This window comes from Wallemia ichthyophaga, assembly GCF_000400465.1.
Source record: "Wallemia ichthyophaga EXF-994 unplaced genomic scaffold scaffold5, whole genome shotgun sequence".
NCBI classification, from domain to species: Eukaryota; Fungi; Basidiomycota; class Wallemiomycetes; order Wallemiales; family Wallemiaceae; genus Wallemia; species Wallemia ichthyophaga.
The window spans coordinates 376,055-392,396 of NW_008806278.1; the positions used below are offsets into that span (position 1 = coordinate 376,055).

At 45.8% G+C, this 16,342-nt stretch overlaps 11 protein-coding genes across 11 annotated transcripts; 9 read left to right on the top strand and 2 right to left on the bottom strand.

Annotated features, from left to right (window-relative positions):
• Window positions 1-307: 307 nt before the first annotated feature.
• Window positions 308-1,868, top strand: J056_003724 (Negative regulator of differentiation 1; the record flags this gene model as incomplete). Its single annotated transcript, XM_009268940.1, has 2 exons — window positions 308-1,303; window positions 1,353-1,868. 2 exons carry the CDS (start codon window positions 308-310, stop codon window positions 1,866-1,868), a joined length of 1,512 nt encoding a protein of 503 aa, XP_009267215.1.
• A 346-nt stretch (window positions 1,869-2,214) lies between these two features.
• Window positions 2,215-3,453, top strand: J056_003725 (Peflin; the record flags this gene model as incomplete). Its single annotated transcript, XM_009268941.1, has 5 exons — window positions 2,215-2,231; window positions 2,280-2,777; window positions 2,827-2,931; window positions 2,981-3,283; window positions 3,327-3,453. The coding sequence occupies 5 exons, from the start codon at window positions 2,215-2,217 to the stop codon at window positions 3,451-3,453; spliced, it is 1,050 nt and encodes a 349-aa protein (XP_009267216.1).
• Window positions 3,454-3,688: 235 nt separating this feature from the next.
• J056_003726 (uncharacterized protein) lies at window positions 3,689-4,721 on the top strand (the record flags this gene model as incomplete). The annotated part of the gene is made up of 2 exons (XM_009268942.1): window positions 3,689-4,162; window positions 4,224-4,721. 2 exons carry the CDS (start codon window positions 3,689-3,691, stop codon window positions 4,719-4,721), a joined length of 972 nt encoding a protein of 323 aa, XP_009267217.1.
• A 38-nt stretch (window positions 4,722-4,759) lies between these two features.
• On the bottom strand, window positions 4,760-5,164 carry J056_003727 (uncharacterized protein; the record flags this gene model as incomplete). The annotated part of the gene is made up of 1 exon (XM_009268943.1): window positions 4,760-5,164. The coding sequence occupies one exon, from the start codon at window positions 5,162-5,164 to the stop codon at window positions 4,760-4,762; it is 405 nt and encodes a 134-aa protein (XP_009267218.1).
• Window positions 5,165-5,190: 26 nt separating this feature from the next.
• On the top strand, window positions 5,191-6,021 carry J056_003728 (Exosome complex component rrp40; the record flags this gene model as incomplete). Its single annotated transcript, XM_009268944.1, has 3 exons — window positions 5,191-5,397; window positions 5,448-5,597; window positions 5,659-6,021. The coding sequence occupies 3 exons, from the start codon at window positions 5,191-5,193 to the stop codon at window positions 6,019-6,021; spliced, it is 720 nt and encodes a 239-aa protein (XP_009267219.1).
• Window positions 6,022-6,194: 173 nt separating this feature from the next.
• J056_003729 (uncharacterized protein) lies at window positions 6,195-7,452 on the bottom strand (the record flags this gene model as incomplete). Its single annotated transcript, XM_009268945.1, has 3 exons — window positions 6,195-7,202; window positions 7,248-7,352; window positions 7,411-7,452. 3 exons carry the CDS (start codon window positions 7,450-7,452, stop codon window positions 6,195-6,197), a joined length of 1,155 nt encoding a protein of 384 aa, XP_009267220.1.
• Window positions 7,453-8,009: 557 nt separating this feature from the next.
• J056_003730 (uncharacterized protein) lies at window positions 8,010-9,138 on the top strand (the record flags this gene model as incomplete). The annotated part of the gene is made up of 7 exons (XM_009268946.1): window positions 8,010-8,098; window positions 8,144-8,263; window positions 8,317-8,398; window positions 8,454-8,520; window positions 8,721-8,830; window positions 8,877-8,917; window positions 8,976-9,138. The coding sequence occupies 7 exons, from the start codon at window positions 8,010-8,012 to the stop codon at window positions 9,136-9,138; spliced, it is 672 nt and encodes a 223-aa protein (XP_009267221.1).
• A 629-nt stretch (window positions 9,139-9,767) lies between these two features.
• J056_003731 (Diphthine synthase) lies at window positions 9,768-10,694 on the top strand (the record flags this gene model as incomplete). The annotated part of the gene is made up of 2 exons (XM_009268947.1): window positions 9,768-10,027; window positions 10,082-10,694. 2 exons carry the CDS (start codon window positions 9,768-9,770, stop codon window positions 10,692-10,694), a joined length of 873 nt encoding a protein of 290 aa, XP_009267222.1.
• A 324-nt stretch (window positions 10,695-11,018) lies between these two features.
• J056_003732 (uncharacterized protein) lies at window positions 11,019-11,565 on the top strand (the record flags this gene model as incomplete). Its single annotated transcript, XM_009268948.1, has 2 exons — window positions 11,019-11,146; window positions 11,193-11,565. The coding sequence occupies 2 exons, from the start codon at window positions 11,019-11,021 to the stop codon at window positions 11,563-11,565; spliced, it is 501 nt and encodes a 166-aa protein (XP_009267223.1).
• Window positions 11,566-12,064: 499 nt separating this feature from the next.
• Window positions 12,065-15,144, top strand: J056_003733 (General vesicular transport factor; the record flags this gene model as incomplete). The annotated part of the gene is made up of 3 exons (XM_009268949.1): window positions 12,065-12,925; window positions 12,977-14,533; window positions 14,587-15,144. The coding sequence occupies 3 exons, from the start codon at window positions 12,065-12,067 to the stop codon at window positions 15,142-15,144; spliced, it is 2,976 nt and encodes a 991-aa protein (XP_009267224.1).
• A 711-nt stretch (window positions 15,145-15,855) lies between these two features.
• Window positions 15,856-16,323, top strand: J056_003734 (uncharacterized protein; the record flags this gene model as incomplete). The annotated part of the gene is made up of 1 exon (XM_009268950.1): window positions 15,856-16,323. The coding sequence occupies one exon, from the start codon at window positions 15,856-15,858 to the stop codon at window positions 16,321-16,323; it is 468 nt and encodes a 155-aa protein (XP_009267225.1).
• Between the last annotated feature and the right edge of the window lie 19 nt (window positions 16,324-16,342).

A 16,342-nucleotide genomic window follows, 5' to 3' on the forward strand; every position in this document is an offset into this window, starting at 1 on the left:
TGAACAAGTAAGTAGATGATGGAAGTAGCAATCAAAGAAGGAAATCAAATGAATAAATTAGAAACAGAATTTCGTTTTTAGTTAATTGGACTGTCTTGACTTCACTGATTTACAACAAAATGGTTTTATCTGATAAAATTGTCGAGATGAGAAGGCAGAAGATGGCTCAGATAGGCGTGTTGGAGGACATCTTGGGAGATGAGAATGCAACCATCGACTCAATTGTACGCTCAAAGAATTTATCAAATTTATTTTAATTTTCAACGCTTGGATCGTTCTTGACCCGGAACGACCAACAAATACCCAAATGATGGAATTACTAAATAATGATATCCAAGACTACAATCATTTCATTCTACAACCCACATTCACTCATTCTCATTCTCCTTCTCCTTCTTACTCTCCTCTCCAACACCCAGGCAGGAACATCTACGTTGGAAACCTCCCATCAGACGCTACTATTGATCAACTCCTAAATCTCGTCAAATTTGGTCCCCTAGAATCTATAAAGCTTTTCCCTGAGAAATCCTACGCTTTTCTAGCCTTTTTGGATCCAACTATAGCTATTCAATTCTATCATGACGCTACTACGCGTAAAATTACTCTACATGGGCAAGAATTGAAGTTTGGCTGGGGTAAAAATTCTCAGATTCAAACAAATGTCTTACTCGCTGTACAACAATCAAACGCTTCCAGAAACGTTTATATTGGTGGTATTGACGACTCAACTACACACGACAGCTTGTCAAAAGATATGAGTAAATTTGGTCCAATTGATCAAATTAAGATTGTTCATGATAAGAAGATTGCCTTCATTCACTATCTCTCCATTTCCACAGCTATAAAGGTTGTTAACGACCTCCCACACCATCCAAACTACTCGAACAAGCGCATCAACTACGGTAAAGACAGATGCGCTTACATTCCTCGCAATCAACAACAACCCTCTACTCAAGCTCTTAGAACTGCTGCTGCTATTGCTGCTAGCTCCGGATACCCTTACTCGATGGCTGGTTTTAGCCCTTCTGCTGCAGCCGCTTTCCTCAATTCTAACACTTATGAAAACTACCTCAACCCCCAACTAACCTCAAACAATCTCGCTGGTCTGACTAACATGAACAGTCTCTCAGGTCTATCTAATCTCCCTGCCATCCCTACTGTCCCTCTTGATAACATCGGTAATAGGACTGTTTACCTTGGTAATTTATCTGAAGAGACTACTGCTGAAGAATTATGCAACGCTATTAGAGGTGGTATTATTCAATCCATTAGGTATTTGTCAGACAAGCATATCGCATTTGTTGTTAGTGCGGAATATAATTAACTAAACATTTAATAACCCACTCTTTCAGACCTTCATCGATCCAACAAACGCTTTGACTTTCTATCAAGTTGCGTCTTATCAAGGTATCACTATCCACAACCGTAGACTGAAAATAGGTTGGGGTAAACACTCAGGCCCACTCCCTCCAACGCTTGCTTTATCTGTTCAAAATGGAGCAACTAGAAATGTCTATGTCGGTGCACTCACTGATATGGATACCTTCAATGAAACAAAAATACGTTCGGATTTCGAGGTATTTGGTCAAGTTGAACAAGTCAATTCGCTGCGGGAAAAGGGATGCACCTTTGTCAATTTTACCAACATTGCACACGCTATCAAAGCAATAGAGGCAATAAAGAATGACGACGAGTATATTAAAGCAGGCATAAAAATAAGTTACGGTAAAGATAGATGTGGGAATCCACCTAGATCACTCTCAGCGAGTATGAATGGTAGGTCATCGCAAAGACCCTCACCAAGTCCAAATTCAACACCCACTTTCGATACCAGTCCGGTATTCCAAGATGTGACGAACCGCATCTAAATAAGTACCCAAATAGCAAAACGATTACCTAATTAACTAATATAGACTAATACAATTTTACGGACGGAGCTGGTTTGCGTGTTGTTAAACTGGTAAATTTCGGAATTTTTCAATATTTCAACTAACTTTATTGATTTTACTCTACTATCTCGCTTCAACCGACTCAGGAACATTAATTGTGAAATATTTCAACTACTCTTCTCAGAAACAACAGACACTCGCTAGACTTAAACACCTTCTCTTTAGATGATTTCTCGTAAATGAAAAATTTTGTTTTGTAAGCGGATGGAATTTTATAAGACGATAAAGATGTTGGTTTAAGACAATCACCTCCAAAGTTAAAACAATGAGTTACGGTGGATAGTAGGGAGAAGAGTGTGGGACGTGAACAGCACTGACGCACACGCATAGCGGCGCACCCAACTATCCAAGTGCACCCGGCTACGGTTCCGCACACAGGGGCAGTTACGGCGCAGCACCTGCAGTTGCAGGCAGAGGTAGCTATGCGAGTGGGGCAGGAGCACCAGGAGCAGCACCTGTGTACTCACGTCACAGTCCTGCACCTGGCTACACAGGTGGTTCAATGACAGGAGCAGCAGCGGCGGCGCCTTCATACTCTCGGCACAGCCCAGCTAGCGCATACGGTGCACCTGCACCCAACGCATACGCTAGTGCAGGCTTCACGAGACCACGTCCACCGACGACGTACATTGATCCAAATGTACGCAGCTGGTTCGAGACGGTCGACAGAGACAGGACCGGTCAGATAAACGCTACAGAGTTACAGATGGCGCTTGTAAATGGCGATTACAGCAACTTTGATCTGGATACAACGCAGATGCTGATTGGTATCTTTGACGTTGACAAGACAGGTACCATCTCGATCGACGAGTTTGCCGGCGTTTTTAAGTGTGTTTGGCCAGTGCGAGTCGTTGGCCGCGGCTGATCTGATTGCCAGGTACATCAACGACTGGCGCAACGTCTTTCAACATTTCGATGTGGACAGATCGGGAACGATTGAGGGACATGAATTGGCTGCTGCTCTCTCTCAGTTCGGTTATAGGTGCGTAAAGAGCGTGTCATATTGTTATGATGCTGAGTATTCTTTACAGACTCACGCCATTCACCCTGCGCGTGTTGGAGGATAAATACGGCGAGTTATGCATGTCCCGTCCAAGGCTCTGGCTGACGTTTAATGCTTTCCCTTCGCATATCTTCTTCTTCCTCTGCCTCTCATTTGCATTCCTCTCAAATATCTTTGTCTTCTCACTTTCCAACTTTTTCACATCGCTCATCAACATACTCCTCGTTGGTCTGTTTTCATACATTTTGTGGGACTTTGCACATACAGGCAATCCTAACTACAACAGACGCGTGCCATACGGAGCTGGGATGCAGGGTATCTCATTCGACAGGTGAGTAGTGTTTGGTATCTTTGCCGTGCTGAGACACTCGCAGATTCGTCAGATGCTGCGTCGCTGTAAAGACGCTCTCGGAAAACTTCTATAGACTAGACGTCAACAGGAGCGGCTATGTCAATATGGACTATGAAATGTTCCTCCAGTCTGCGTTGGCTGCTCCATAAAGGTGAGAATTTTCGCACGCAGGTGTGTTCTACGAGGGTAATAACACGTAGTTGCTAATTAATATATGTAGTATAGTGTGGCTTAAGGGGCTTATTCTAGTGTATAAACATTTTCATGCATTTTCACACGCCCAGAATAACACGTGATGATTCGGAGATTTCAGGGAATAGCCAGCACAAGACGGGGGAATTAGGCGGGTATTCTAGCATTTGAACACCCAAGAACACAACCAACATGAGCAAAATGAGCAAAGCAGACAACGGTAAAGTACCACTGTCGACGCACCTAATCGCAGGCGGTGTAGCTGGAGCAGCCGAAGCACTGGCGTGTCATCCTCTTGACACGATCAAAGTGCGCATGCAGCTGTCTAAGTCGAGGCAAGCGCGTGGTTTGAAGCCCCTTGGATTCTACCAAACGGGTAAATACATCATCACCCGCGAATCTGCATTCGGGCTCTACAAAGGTTTAGGTGCGGTTTTATCAGGAATTGTCCCCAAGATGGCTATTAGGTTCGCCTCTTTCGAACAATACAAGTTGTGGCTGGGAAAAAACAACAGAGACGGCTCACTCGCCCCCACCAAGGTTTTCATTGCTGGTCTCGGCGCAGGCACGACAGAGGCGGTTGCTGTTGTCACCCCTATGGAAGTTGTCAAGATCCGTCTGCAATCGCAGCAACACTCAATGATGGATCCGCTTGATGTCCCAAAGGTGAATATTTTCACCATGCCACGAAATTACCAATACTGACAGCAGCACGCTGCGTACTTAGTACCGCAACGCCGCGCACGCCTGCTATACCATTGTAAAAGACGAGGGCATCGCGACGCTTTACAGGGGTGTCACGCTCACAGCGCTTCGCCAGGCAACCAACCAGGGCGCCAACTTTACTGCGTACCAGCAACTCAAGGCTGCCGCGTACACGTACCAGCCACATTACAATGGCGCAGAACTACCAAGCTGGCAGACAGTCATATTTGGCTTCATCTCGGGCGCGGCTGGTCCACTGACAAACGCTCCGATCGATACTATCAAGACGCGCATCCAGAAGGCTCACAGGGTGCAGGGCGAGACTGCGCTATCAAGGCTGTTAGGAGTCGCTGGCGATATGTGGAAACAGGAGGGAATTGCGTCCTTCTATAAGGGTATCGCACCGCGTATTCTCCGTGTCGCACCTGGACAAGCCGTTGTGTTCGCTGTCTTCGAGAAAGTGAAGCCAATAGTGGAGAAGGTGAAGGGGGAATATCTCTACGAGCCATCTGACAACTGAAATGTGACTAACATGTACAAGTTTCATGTATTCATCATCTACTTAACATTCTCACTGCCCTTGTCGCCGTTCTCACCGTCGCTGCCTGGCATAATATCACCGACCATCTCCTTGGCATCGATACCAGCCTCTTTCAACTCGTTATTCAGCTCTTGAGATAATTCCTTTACTTTTTCATCGCTCGCGAGTGACCAGAGTGTGGATGCTGATGGGTTGGAGCCAGGTTCAACGCCCTTATCGTGCATAACCTGGCTGAGTTGCTTGATAATTTCAATGGCTTTAGGTGCTTTCGAGAGTTTTTCAAGGAGTTGCGCTTGTTCGCTCGATCCGAAGCCTGAAGCATATCTGTGCGTGTGACTGAGTGTGATTGGAGTGACTGCAGCTCTGGGAATTCCCACTCTGCTGCTTCTCAAAGCGACGCTTCTAGCAATACCTGAGAACATGATGGCTGTTGTTTATCAACCACCAAATGCACGTCTTCCCGGGAGACAGCATAGACGTTCCCAGTACATCCAGCGCTGTAGCTGGCATACACACCACGCGTACTACAGGTGCTATCAGTACACGAGCAGGCGTCCTCAGCAGTGGCGGTGGCGATGGCGGCAGAAACGATATTGACATGGATACGGACAGGAAAAAGACTAGACCGCACATACACGTCGCAGAACAGCGGAGAGTGGGTGTGCGTGTATATCTTTCTGACCAAGTAGCTCACCGTCGCACAAGTACCTCGCCTGCACGCACGACAGCGTTATCGGACAAGTGATATTCAGGGGCGCGGACGGCTACAGAGTCGACGTGGGCTCAGCCTCCACGGCTAACCTCGATGCACTCGCTTTCGAAGGAGCCACCAAGCGCAATAAGCCGAATCTCAAGGTGAGTGGGCAGTTGAGTCGTGAGTTGGTCAATTGCTGACTCCACTGCGCTATTCTCCCAGGTCGGCTCACTGGTTTATGCTCGCATCAGTCTCGCTCATAGGGATATGGAGACTGAACTCGAATGTCTCAACCCTGCTACAGGTAAAGCAGAGGGTTATGGAGAGCTCAAAGGTGGCCTGCTCGCTGATAATCTTAACATTAACTTGTGTAAATCCCTTCTGGAGAAAAATAGCTCACTGATGAACTCACTCATGAACGCTTTCAACTTCCCTTTCGAATTGGCTACAGGTGTTAATGGTAAGGTTTGGATAGGCGCTCCTTCCCCTTCCCAAGTCATTGCTGTGTATCGCACCATACTTAGAGCTGACAGGGAGGGCGTCCATGTTCTCACTGAGGACTGGTTCGCAGAGTTGGACGAGTAAAACGACGCGAATCGCAAATAATATATGTTGAATACAATACATGATAAGTTATTTATAAGCATATGTCATTACATTGATCAATTGATGATTGATGATTCATGTTATGTGAAAATAGTCCAGTTGAGTGATGAGGTAGTATAGTAATCCGAATTTGAGCTGCTAAAAAGACTCATTCAATAGTATACATTGTAATTGAATTGAGGCTCGCTCTTGGGGTAGACGTATCCATCGTCGTAGAGCAGCTGTTGCATCGCGTTTGCAGCTTGCATTGTGCCATCGCTCGCCTTGTATGGTGATGTAGTCGTAGGTGACAGTGACGCCATGTAGTTGGATGATGGCGTCATCGTAGGTGTCATTGTTGGCGTGACCGGGTCAGACAAAGGCGTCAAGCTTCCGCTGTGAGGTCCCATTTCGATGCTTGAAGACATACCCATGTTAGCGGGCATTTGCATGTTGGTTGGCAATAATCCGAGTGAGTTTGAAGCTGAGTTGTGAGCAATCCCATTTGAATTCTCCATTGAGTTCTCTACAACACCGCCCAAATTGTAATCGTTGAGTAATGAGCCATCAATCCCCATACTCAAATCGCTCACAAGCCAATCGTCGAACTGCTGCTGCTGTGGTGCAGGGAGTAGCGCTTCGAATTCGATCGGTGAGGAGTATTGTGAGTAGTTTGGTGTTGGATATCCGTAGTATTGTGGGTGAAATTGATGTTGCTGTTGATCTTGCTGTTGTTGTTTCTGTTGTTGTTGTTGTTGTTGTTGTTGCTGCTGTGTGATCACACCAGTGCTCTTTCGGCGACTGTGCTCCACCGCACTAACGCTCTTTGGAAGGTGTGTGCGGGTAAAAGCAGTCTTAGTATCTGCCTCTGAGTAAGATCTCTTCTTTCTCTCTGTGGAAGCACCACGCTGTAATTGCTGCTGCTGTTGCTGTTGCTTCTTGGGCACTTTCTTGTGGATAAGCGAAGGGTGTGGCAGGTATCCTCTCCTAATATCTGGGTGGCTGTATACGAACAGATCACTAAAACTTCTGATTGGATTATTGGGGTTGCATGTACACTCTGATTCTGTCTTAAGCGAGTAGTTGGCTGCACTCCTCTGCCACGCGTCCCACCTATCGCTTGTTTGTCCGCTCTTGCTGTTTACTGGCTGGATATCTTTGAGATACTCGATGAATTGCGTCTGCAGATGTCAGTGCCTGTACACCTCCACAACCCAGTTACCCACTCTGTTTATCACTATGCAGTTGCCTGAGCAGCAGAAATCAATCCCTGAGTGCTGTGTCTTGAGTGCACAATACAGTCTTGGTATCCATGTACGCTTCGCTGTGCTCTGATAGAAATAGAATTTAATTAGTATTATGCAGTGTGCGTGAATTAGTACCACTCACTAATCCAGTCGCTGGGTCAACTCTCATCCTTGATGCAGGCATTTTCTTGTTTTTCAATCTTGTAATTGTAAGTTGATTGCGTTTAAGAAACCATCAGTTCGATCAGCGGGCAGACCTTTTATGGAGCGCATCTAAAACATGGCAGAGTTGCCCAGATTCAGGGCACCGTTGAAAAATAGGGGTCTCACCTTCAACCCCGGCCGCTGCCCTAATTAACCTGGGCCGATGAGTAAATTCTATTTGGCCTAGGGGCAGTTTTTATGCATGGATGAGCAGGGGTAAGGGGCCGTGGTGAGGTTGAGTGGTTTGAGCGCAAATTCCCCCCCAATACAGCTAAAGCCCGCGAATTAATCTCCCGCCACTCTTAAATATTCAATAAAAGCTTATTCTCCACATGACTAACAACTCTAATTTAATAAACCTTATTCTTGTCTCTCCCTGCCGTGCATATCGCTTGCAAATTTTTCACGCCGCTTTTGGAAGGTGTACAAAACGCAAATAGAAGGTATTGAATGCATCAGAGGATGTGAAACGAGGTTATTTCAGTCGATCATTTCTTTTTCCGCTCTCTTTCCAAACACCCTCAAACGCACCCTCAAATGAAAATATTCCCAACTTTGGTCGGCATGCATGTCATCATAGGTGCTGTCGCCGGGGCATACCTTAACCATAAGGCTGCAACACCAACGTAAATCCATAGCCTTTTGCACAATTCGCTTACAACAAGTCACAGTGCACTCCCTCTCTCTGCTCACAGGGGACGTGCGAGCGTCGATCAGAGCTGCGATGCACACAAAGCGGAGCTCACGCAAGCAATGGATGAGGCAGAAGTGTTGCTATCGATTACAAAGTAGTAAGTAGAACAGAACGCAACTAGACGTATGTTTCAAATCTTAACTCGCATAGTCATCTAAGCGACGCCAATCTGCTGAAGCAATATTTCGGAAATTATGGCAATGCCACGCCGAATCCAGTGGAGACCATAAAGGTGGGTGGAAGGAGATACATACTACACTCATATACTAAAATTATCTCCCATCCAGCAAATGAGCCTTTATGATGCAAGTTACGCGAGCAGCGGCCAACCGCGCGAGAGCTGCAGTGATCCGCGTAAGACACATCTTTATTAAATTTAACTTCCGCTTACCATAGGTTTCACTCTCACGTGTAGTGTCATCTTGCGAGAAAGGGGTTATTGCATATTCGGCGAGTAAGTCTTGCCTGCGTCTGCGTCTTTCGTCCTCCGTCTCTCGGGCCCACTGATCTGATGAGGGTGAAGCGTCTGTGATAATGACTAATGTATATCACAGTGGATCAAAGCGTCGTAGCTTTCTGCGATAATTTTTGGAATTACGTTGGGTTAGATGAGGTGTGCAATACCGTCGAAGCAGATGAAGGGTGGGTGAAGGCGGGTATCATTGTGAGTGGACAACTCATCGCGCTACTTGGACTTACGTATGTTTTAGATTCACGAACTGTCCCATCAGATCGCTGATACTTCTGATATGTGGGTGGTTTTGCTATGTATTTCCCCTTGTCTCAACTGACGATTCGTCTGGATACAGCTGCTATGGGATGAGTTGCGTGTTAGATTTGGCAGCCAATAACGCTTCAGCTGCTATTAACAACGCTGATAATTACCACTTTTTTTCGTTGGCTGCGTATGCCCTCAACACTACAGGTGATGCTAATTGTACGGCTACTGAAATACCTCAGCAGGAAGCTTGAGGTGGCATGAGGAGGAGTTTATAACTTTGATTGTTATTATATTTCAACTTTCGAAAAATCAATTGCACTGGATTTTTGTACCATAGGATTTATATGTATTTCATTTCTAGATTAATAAATGGCCTTTCCGAAGCTTAGCATATTCATTGGATATAACGCTATTCCAATTTACACACACATCAAATACACCAGTCTTCCAATGTTTGTATGATGTAATCTACACAAGCGGCGGCCAAACGGCGCGAGGCTGCAAGGTTCCGCGTCTTGACACCCCTTAATTGAACTCTAGATCCGCTCAGCACTTGCAGATATTCTGCATGATCGGCCAGAGTTGCCCGCCCGCTCCGTCTGGGGCGACGAAAGCTAATTTTGCTACGAAGCGTGGTTGCGTCATTGGGGTGACGTTTTAGTAAATGTTATCAGGATATATCTGCGAAAGCTATTCGAGGGCTATCTCAATTGAAGTATCTCAGTTTCTGGGATATCTGGAGTATCTGGAGTATCTGGAGTATCTTAGGTATCTCAACCATCTCAAGCAATCATCTACACAGATAAAAGACCCTTAAGTTATGTTCCATTAGTCGTTTTCCTCCACACTCACCACCACACCCACTTGCAACAACACGGCCATGCTCTACGTAATTGGATTGGGATTGGCAGACGAGAAGGACATATCAGTAAATGGTTTGGAAGCAGTGAGGAAATCTGAGCGTGTCTATCTTGAAGCCTACACCTCTATACTTCTTGTGGATGTGCAAAAACTGCAGGATTTCTACGGCAGGGCTGTGACAATAGCTGATAGGGACATGGTAGAGACGGAGTCCGAGGAGATTCTATCTCGTGCGAGTGAGGTCGACGTTTCATTCCTCGTTGTTGGCGATCCCTATGGGTGGGTTTATGAGGGAGTGAGAAGCCTTGCGCAGCTAACGAACGCACCAAACAGCGCAACAACACACACTGATCTTCTCCTGCGGGCCAGAAATGCAGGTGTGCCTACACGCGTGTTCCACAACGCAAGCATCATGAATGCGGCTGGCGCTTCTGGTCTGCAGCTCTACAACTTTGGCCAGACGATCAGTATTCCGTTCTTCACAGAAACGTGGAAACCATCCAGTTTTGTCGAGCGCATTGCTGAGAACATGCGCATTGGCGCTCATACACTCCTACTACTCGATATTAAGGTAAAGGAGCAGTCGGTGGAGAATCTGGCAAGGGGAAGGAAGATATTCGAGCCTCCACGGTACATGAGTGTGAGTAGGGCGGTGGAGCAGCTCCTCACTCTCCTCGATGAGAAAGCTGAGGGATATAGCGAGGACGCTTACACACGCGAAACGCTCGCTGTTAGTCTTTCGAGAGTAGGCGCTGAACAGCAGGTCATCAAGGCGGGCACTCTGAGGGAATTGGCGGAGGTGGATGAGGATGCGTTTGGTCCACCACTCCACTCTTTGATTTTGGTGGGTAAGAGACTGCATGATCTGGAGGCTGAGTTTGGAGAGGCTTTTGCTGTTGGAAATGGTTGGAAAGAGGGCTGTAAGAAGCTGGTGCAGCATGTGTAGATGTATAGATATTTACTAAACGTATAAACTTTTATTACAAAAGAAATCCGTGCACCACTGTCTGATAAAGGTCACATAATATAAAAGTAATGCAGCGAGCTTCGCGTTTGTTGCAAATCTCAGATCTCACAGAGATATCAAGACAGATGCAGCAATGGTCTTGATAATCCCATAAAACCACCAGCTCATAATTCTTCAACCATCCGCATATCGTTATCCTTTAAAACTGTGACGTAGACACAGACTGAGCTACTATTGAATGACGTCATATGGAGTGCGTCACACTTGGATTAATCTGAGGTAACCATTTTAATACAAACAACCATGTTCTCAAGATCAGCATTAAGAGTAGCACGCACACAAACAGCTCGCAGATACAGCACAGCACCAAACGAAGGTGGCTCTGCTCTGCCTAAGTTGCTCCTCGCTGGTGCAGTTGCCGGCGGTGGATAGTAAGTGGGCCGCGTTAAACTCAAGCTCAACTAACAACACACACAGCTACTACTATACATCGCAAAACGGCGAAGAAGCCCAAATCGAAAAGGCTAAGAAGGAGGCAATGGATGCTGCAGACAAGAGCAAAAGCGCTGCAGGTGGATACGTCGACTCAGCCAAGAGCGCAGCTTCATCAGGTTACGACGAGGCTGTGAAGAAGGCAGAAGCAGCTTATACGGATGTTCGCAGTCGCGCCAATAGCTCAGCCAGCGATGTTAAAGCAGAAGCGGAGAATGCTTATGCTAAGGCGTTAGGCTCAGCTAGCTCACTCACTGGTGACGTTAAAGAAAAGCTTGATAAGAAGTATGCTACAGCTAGAAAGGATCAAGGTGTCGACAAAGGAAAGAGCTGGTGGGGATGGCTCACTGGAAAGTAAAAGTGTTTAGAAAATGTTGAAATTGAAGAAAACGATGCATTTATTGATTTTGTAATTGACCATGCCTGTCTCTCTCCTTTGAGCCTTCTTTAATATCAAGTACGTCAGTCGAGCGATAATTTTGCTTATCAAACGTGTTAATAGATGAAATAACGAGTTTAAGATTATCTAGAAAAGCGTTTGTAGATGTTCGTAGAGTTCTGAGCGACACAGCTGAAAACGTTCTTGATTTTAGTGAGTTTTGATAGGATTTGAGTGGATTTGATACGTACGTCACAAGCGTGGCTTGGTCAACACTAATAGAACGACTAACATATTCAGGTTTGAGTTCGTTATCAACGTCGAGTACATTCTTAACGATAAGTGGGTGACTGCAGGGTGTACGTATGGTACTTATGGGGAGCATTAGATAAATCCATTAAAAAGAACAAAACACACATGTGATGCATTTTCAGTCAAGAATATACGTGATGGACGTAACCCTTGTGCCAACACAACGATGAGCTTATTCGGATTAGTTGATAAATTTAATAATGCCCTGGTTAATAGCAATCTCAGTGAAATAAACGTAAATGGTGTTATTTCTACTGTAAAGGAAAATATAATTGAGCGTGTTGATGTCAAATCGCAGCTGCTAACTATTAAATCCCTTAATAAGGATTTTAATAGTCTGGTAGCTTCAAATTTACTAGTACCTCTCCTAGATCTTTTAAATTCCATTGAAAACAGCCAATTAGAGCTACTATTGGATACTCTTCTTTGTATATTCGAATTGTCAACTAAATCAACAAAGCTGATCTTATCTAATGGTAAAATTGGTCTTTTGCTTGGAATCTTAACTTCAAACAGCTCATCCTACGCTAAACTCTACACAATTCAAATACTAAACATCCTTCTAATCAACTTCAAGTCCCTCACTATCAACCAGCTCATTTCTCATAACGGCCTTTCTAACCTAATTCAACTCCTTGACTATTCCAACTTTATCCGATCTGAGACAATCATAATTCTTCTCTACATCACTGATTTTAACTCTGAATTACAAAAGATTGCTGCTTTTGAAGGTATTTTTGATAAGCTCTTCAATATTATCCTCACTGAAGGCGCTATCGATGGTGGTATCCTCGTCCAAGACTGCCTACACTGTATTCAAAATTTGCTCAGATACAATTCCTCAAACATTTCCTTCTTTAGAGAAATGGGTTTTGTTAAAAACCTCAGTTACTCTCTCTCTTACTCTCCTGAAAACTTGGACAGCTTCTGCTTGCAGTATTGGTCTGAACAGAAAGTTATAAACGCTGCTATCGTCATTGATATCGTACGTATCATCGCTGGTCTTGGTAATAGGCAGGGTAATTTGGTGCGTATTCTCCTTTTTTTTTCTTTGGAGAAACCCCCTCACACACAACAGGCAATTCTTCAATCAGGTCTTACACAATGTCTTATCGACCTCTCCCTCTCTTCCAACGCTCCAATCACCCTCAAAGCACAAACTTTGACTGCCCTAACTTCCATCTTCTCCACATCGCCTCAGAATCAGCATCTCTTTACACACTCCCAAACCCAACCTATCCTCAACTCAGAAGCATACGCAGCCGGCTACCTAAAGCTCCCACCGCGTCTAGCCACAATCTCTCTCATAGATATAGCTTTAAATGGAGAATCAGGTGACGAGAACAGGATGGTAGATGATGTTGACTCGCTCAAAGGCCACAATCTAATGCTCCAGGTGGCCGCACTCACTGCGTTCGAGAGCCTCATCACATCCAATGACACGCTCAAGCTCGAGATCATAGCCAGTATGTCTCACTCCCACCACACACTCAACTACGATGGCTCGCTCACGCACACGGCCGGCTCACTCCTGCTCGAAGCCCTGTCCACCTTGCCTGATGGGGAGGGTGAGAGTGCTGGAGGTGCTTCCGACGGCGCCCTCATCTCTCAGAAAGTCTTCTTCGCCAGCCTCATCATGACCCACATACTGCGCTACTCGGAAGATGCAAAGGCGATGGCACGCAATGTGCCCTTCACGGAGAGTGGCGAAACTAGCGAGAGCGGTGATGAAGAATCCATCAGCCTCCTTCATGGCATCTTCGGCAATCTTACCGTCTGTGCACGTGAGCGAGCAGCTGCCGATGCGCGTGCGCGCGCCGCCGAGTTCTCTTCCATCAACCGCGGCGAGGGAGGTGAGGATGAGAGAGAAGGTGAGCTGGGAGAGAAAGCGATGAAGAATCGCGACGAGAAAGAGGAAGAGGAACACGATAGCGTTGACAGCGGCAACAACAACAATACCCACACCGACTGGACGCGACTTACCACTTCCTATCTGATCCTGCTCAGTGTGTGGGTATGGGAGTCGCCTCGCACGGTGAGCGACATACTGCGCGAATCGTCCAACCTCCAGCTCTTGATTCAGCCCATTAAGCACAGCGGGGTTGATGCGCTCATACAGGGACTGTGCGCTTTCACGCTCGCCGCTATATACAGATATAACACGGAGGCACACGCCGAAGTGACTAAGACAGATCTACACACTCTCATTCACAAGCAGGTTGGCGTCGATAACGTCATACAGTCTCTCGCGCGTTTCAGAGCTGATAGACGGTTCGGACGCGTGAGCTCACCCGATGACTCACTCATGCTGGCTGAGAATCCTCACGATGAGGGGTGGTGGTTCGACTGGCATTATGTGGAGTTTTTCAAGGGTTCGTTCATGGCCGTGCAGAGGAGTGTGGTGAGGGAGGATGTGGAGGATGTGGAGGATGTGGGAGAAAATAAGGAAGTGCTCCCAAGCAGCCACCCACCTGCCCGCATAGATGCACATGTAGATGCAGATACGGATGCGGACGCCTCTGCGGAATACAAGAAGGCGTTGGAGGAGAAAGACGCACTCGTCGAGTCTCTCAGACAGCGCATCGAGGAGGTTAAAGTGCAGTACGCAAATTGTGAAATGGAAGCAGAACGAGTGGTGAGTTTGAGTTTTTGTATGGGTGTAGGAGTAGAAAAGCTAACACTGCCCAGAACAGCGAACTCGGCGATGCTAGGAGCAAGCTGCAGGTACTGTGGGAGCAGGGCTCGCCGGAGTCAGCAGCCCTCAGAACTGACCTCGCTGAGAGAGTTGAGCGCGAGGAGGTTGCGAGAAGAGAGGTGGAACGGCTAACGAAGGAGATTGAGAATATTAAGGAGAATGAGGCAGGAAATAGGGCAGAGTATGAAGCCAGCCTCAAAGCTGAATACGATTACAAGCTCAAAACATCTACCGACACCCTCAATGACACCCTCACTGCTAAAACTTCCCAGGCTGACGAACTTGAAAGACAGCTTTCTGAGGCAAAAGCACAAAACGAATCTCTTAAGCATACACATACCTCAGAGATCCATGCTTTGACCAATAACAATACCACTCTCAATAACGAAAATAACACTCTGAAGTCACAGGCTGCAGATAATGAGAACTCACAAAAGGAGCTTGAAGATTTGTTGGTATTGCTCGAGGATATCACCTCGAAGCGTGCAATGGATAAAACAAAAATGAGACATGCTGGATGGGACGTCAGCGATGATGAGGAAGATGAGTAGGGCAAAATGTATCGATAATTGATTGATTTTATGTATTTTAAATATTTAAGCAAATTCTCAGCATAATAGCAATATTTGAACTTGGGAAGCCTACTAACTTTTATGCTATCGATTGGCATCAGCAGTGTTTCAATCGATAAGAGAGTGTTATGGATGGCTAGGAGTGTCGAAATAAAAGAGGGAAAAATAAACATTTGTAGTGAAGTGTATGTTCCACGAAGATATGACTTCCTGGAGAACATGTCCTACACTTCACTCGATTACAGCCAGCGGAGTCAAAGACTCGATGAAAGCAAGGTATCTTCACTGTGCTTGTCTAGTTAAATTAAAGAGGAGAAACGTTGATTCCTTTAAACCAGCTCAGATATAAAACAGTACGGTAATATTATTGAAGAGACTACGCAGAAATGTTAAGACTTCAAAAGCAGAAAGCCACGCTCATGAAGAAGAACGTGAACCTAAAGATTCTTTGATCAAACGCAGTAATCCAAAGCTTGATTGTTTGAATACAAACGCTTTCGACTTTATTCAAGCAGACTCAGAATAACGTCATCTATGATCAGAGTGATGGTATCACATGGATGAATAGCTCAAATGGCTCGAATTCGATTTGTATTGGTAATTGATCAAGATACTTGGGATGGTTTTAATATGCTTCAATTTCTTTGATTCTCTACACACGCACTCTCTGTCACACATCCATCAATTATAATGTCGAAACCCTCAATTCTTCTAGCTCTCGGCACTGGCTTTGCTGGTATCACCACAGGATTTACAGCATCCTGGCCATTAATATGGTACTCGCCTTTGTCCAATGCAAGCAACTCCAACACAGTGAAATTACTACACCATTCCTATAAGAATGCTGTCAAGACGATTCCACCGCTAGTACTCACAGCTACTGCTTGCTTCTCTGTGTCTGCGTATCTATCTAACCGCGCTGTCTTGTCAGCCCCAGCCATTCTCATCTTCTCTCTCTTCCCTTACACACGCATCTTCGTCTTGCCCGTGAACAAGAAGCTCTTCAAGAAGACAAATGAGCCTGAAGGCGTCGTGGACCGAGACAACACCGTCAACGCTTTGCTGTATAAATGGATGCTCATTCACTGCGGAAGAATCGCGCTTGCTGCAGCCAGTACAACTCTTGGCTTCGTGCAACTCTTGCAACTTATCAAGTAATCAATACATGTATACAAAG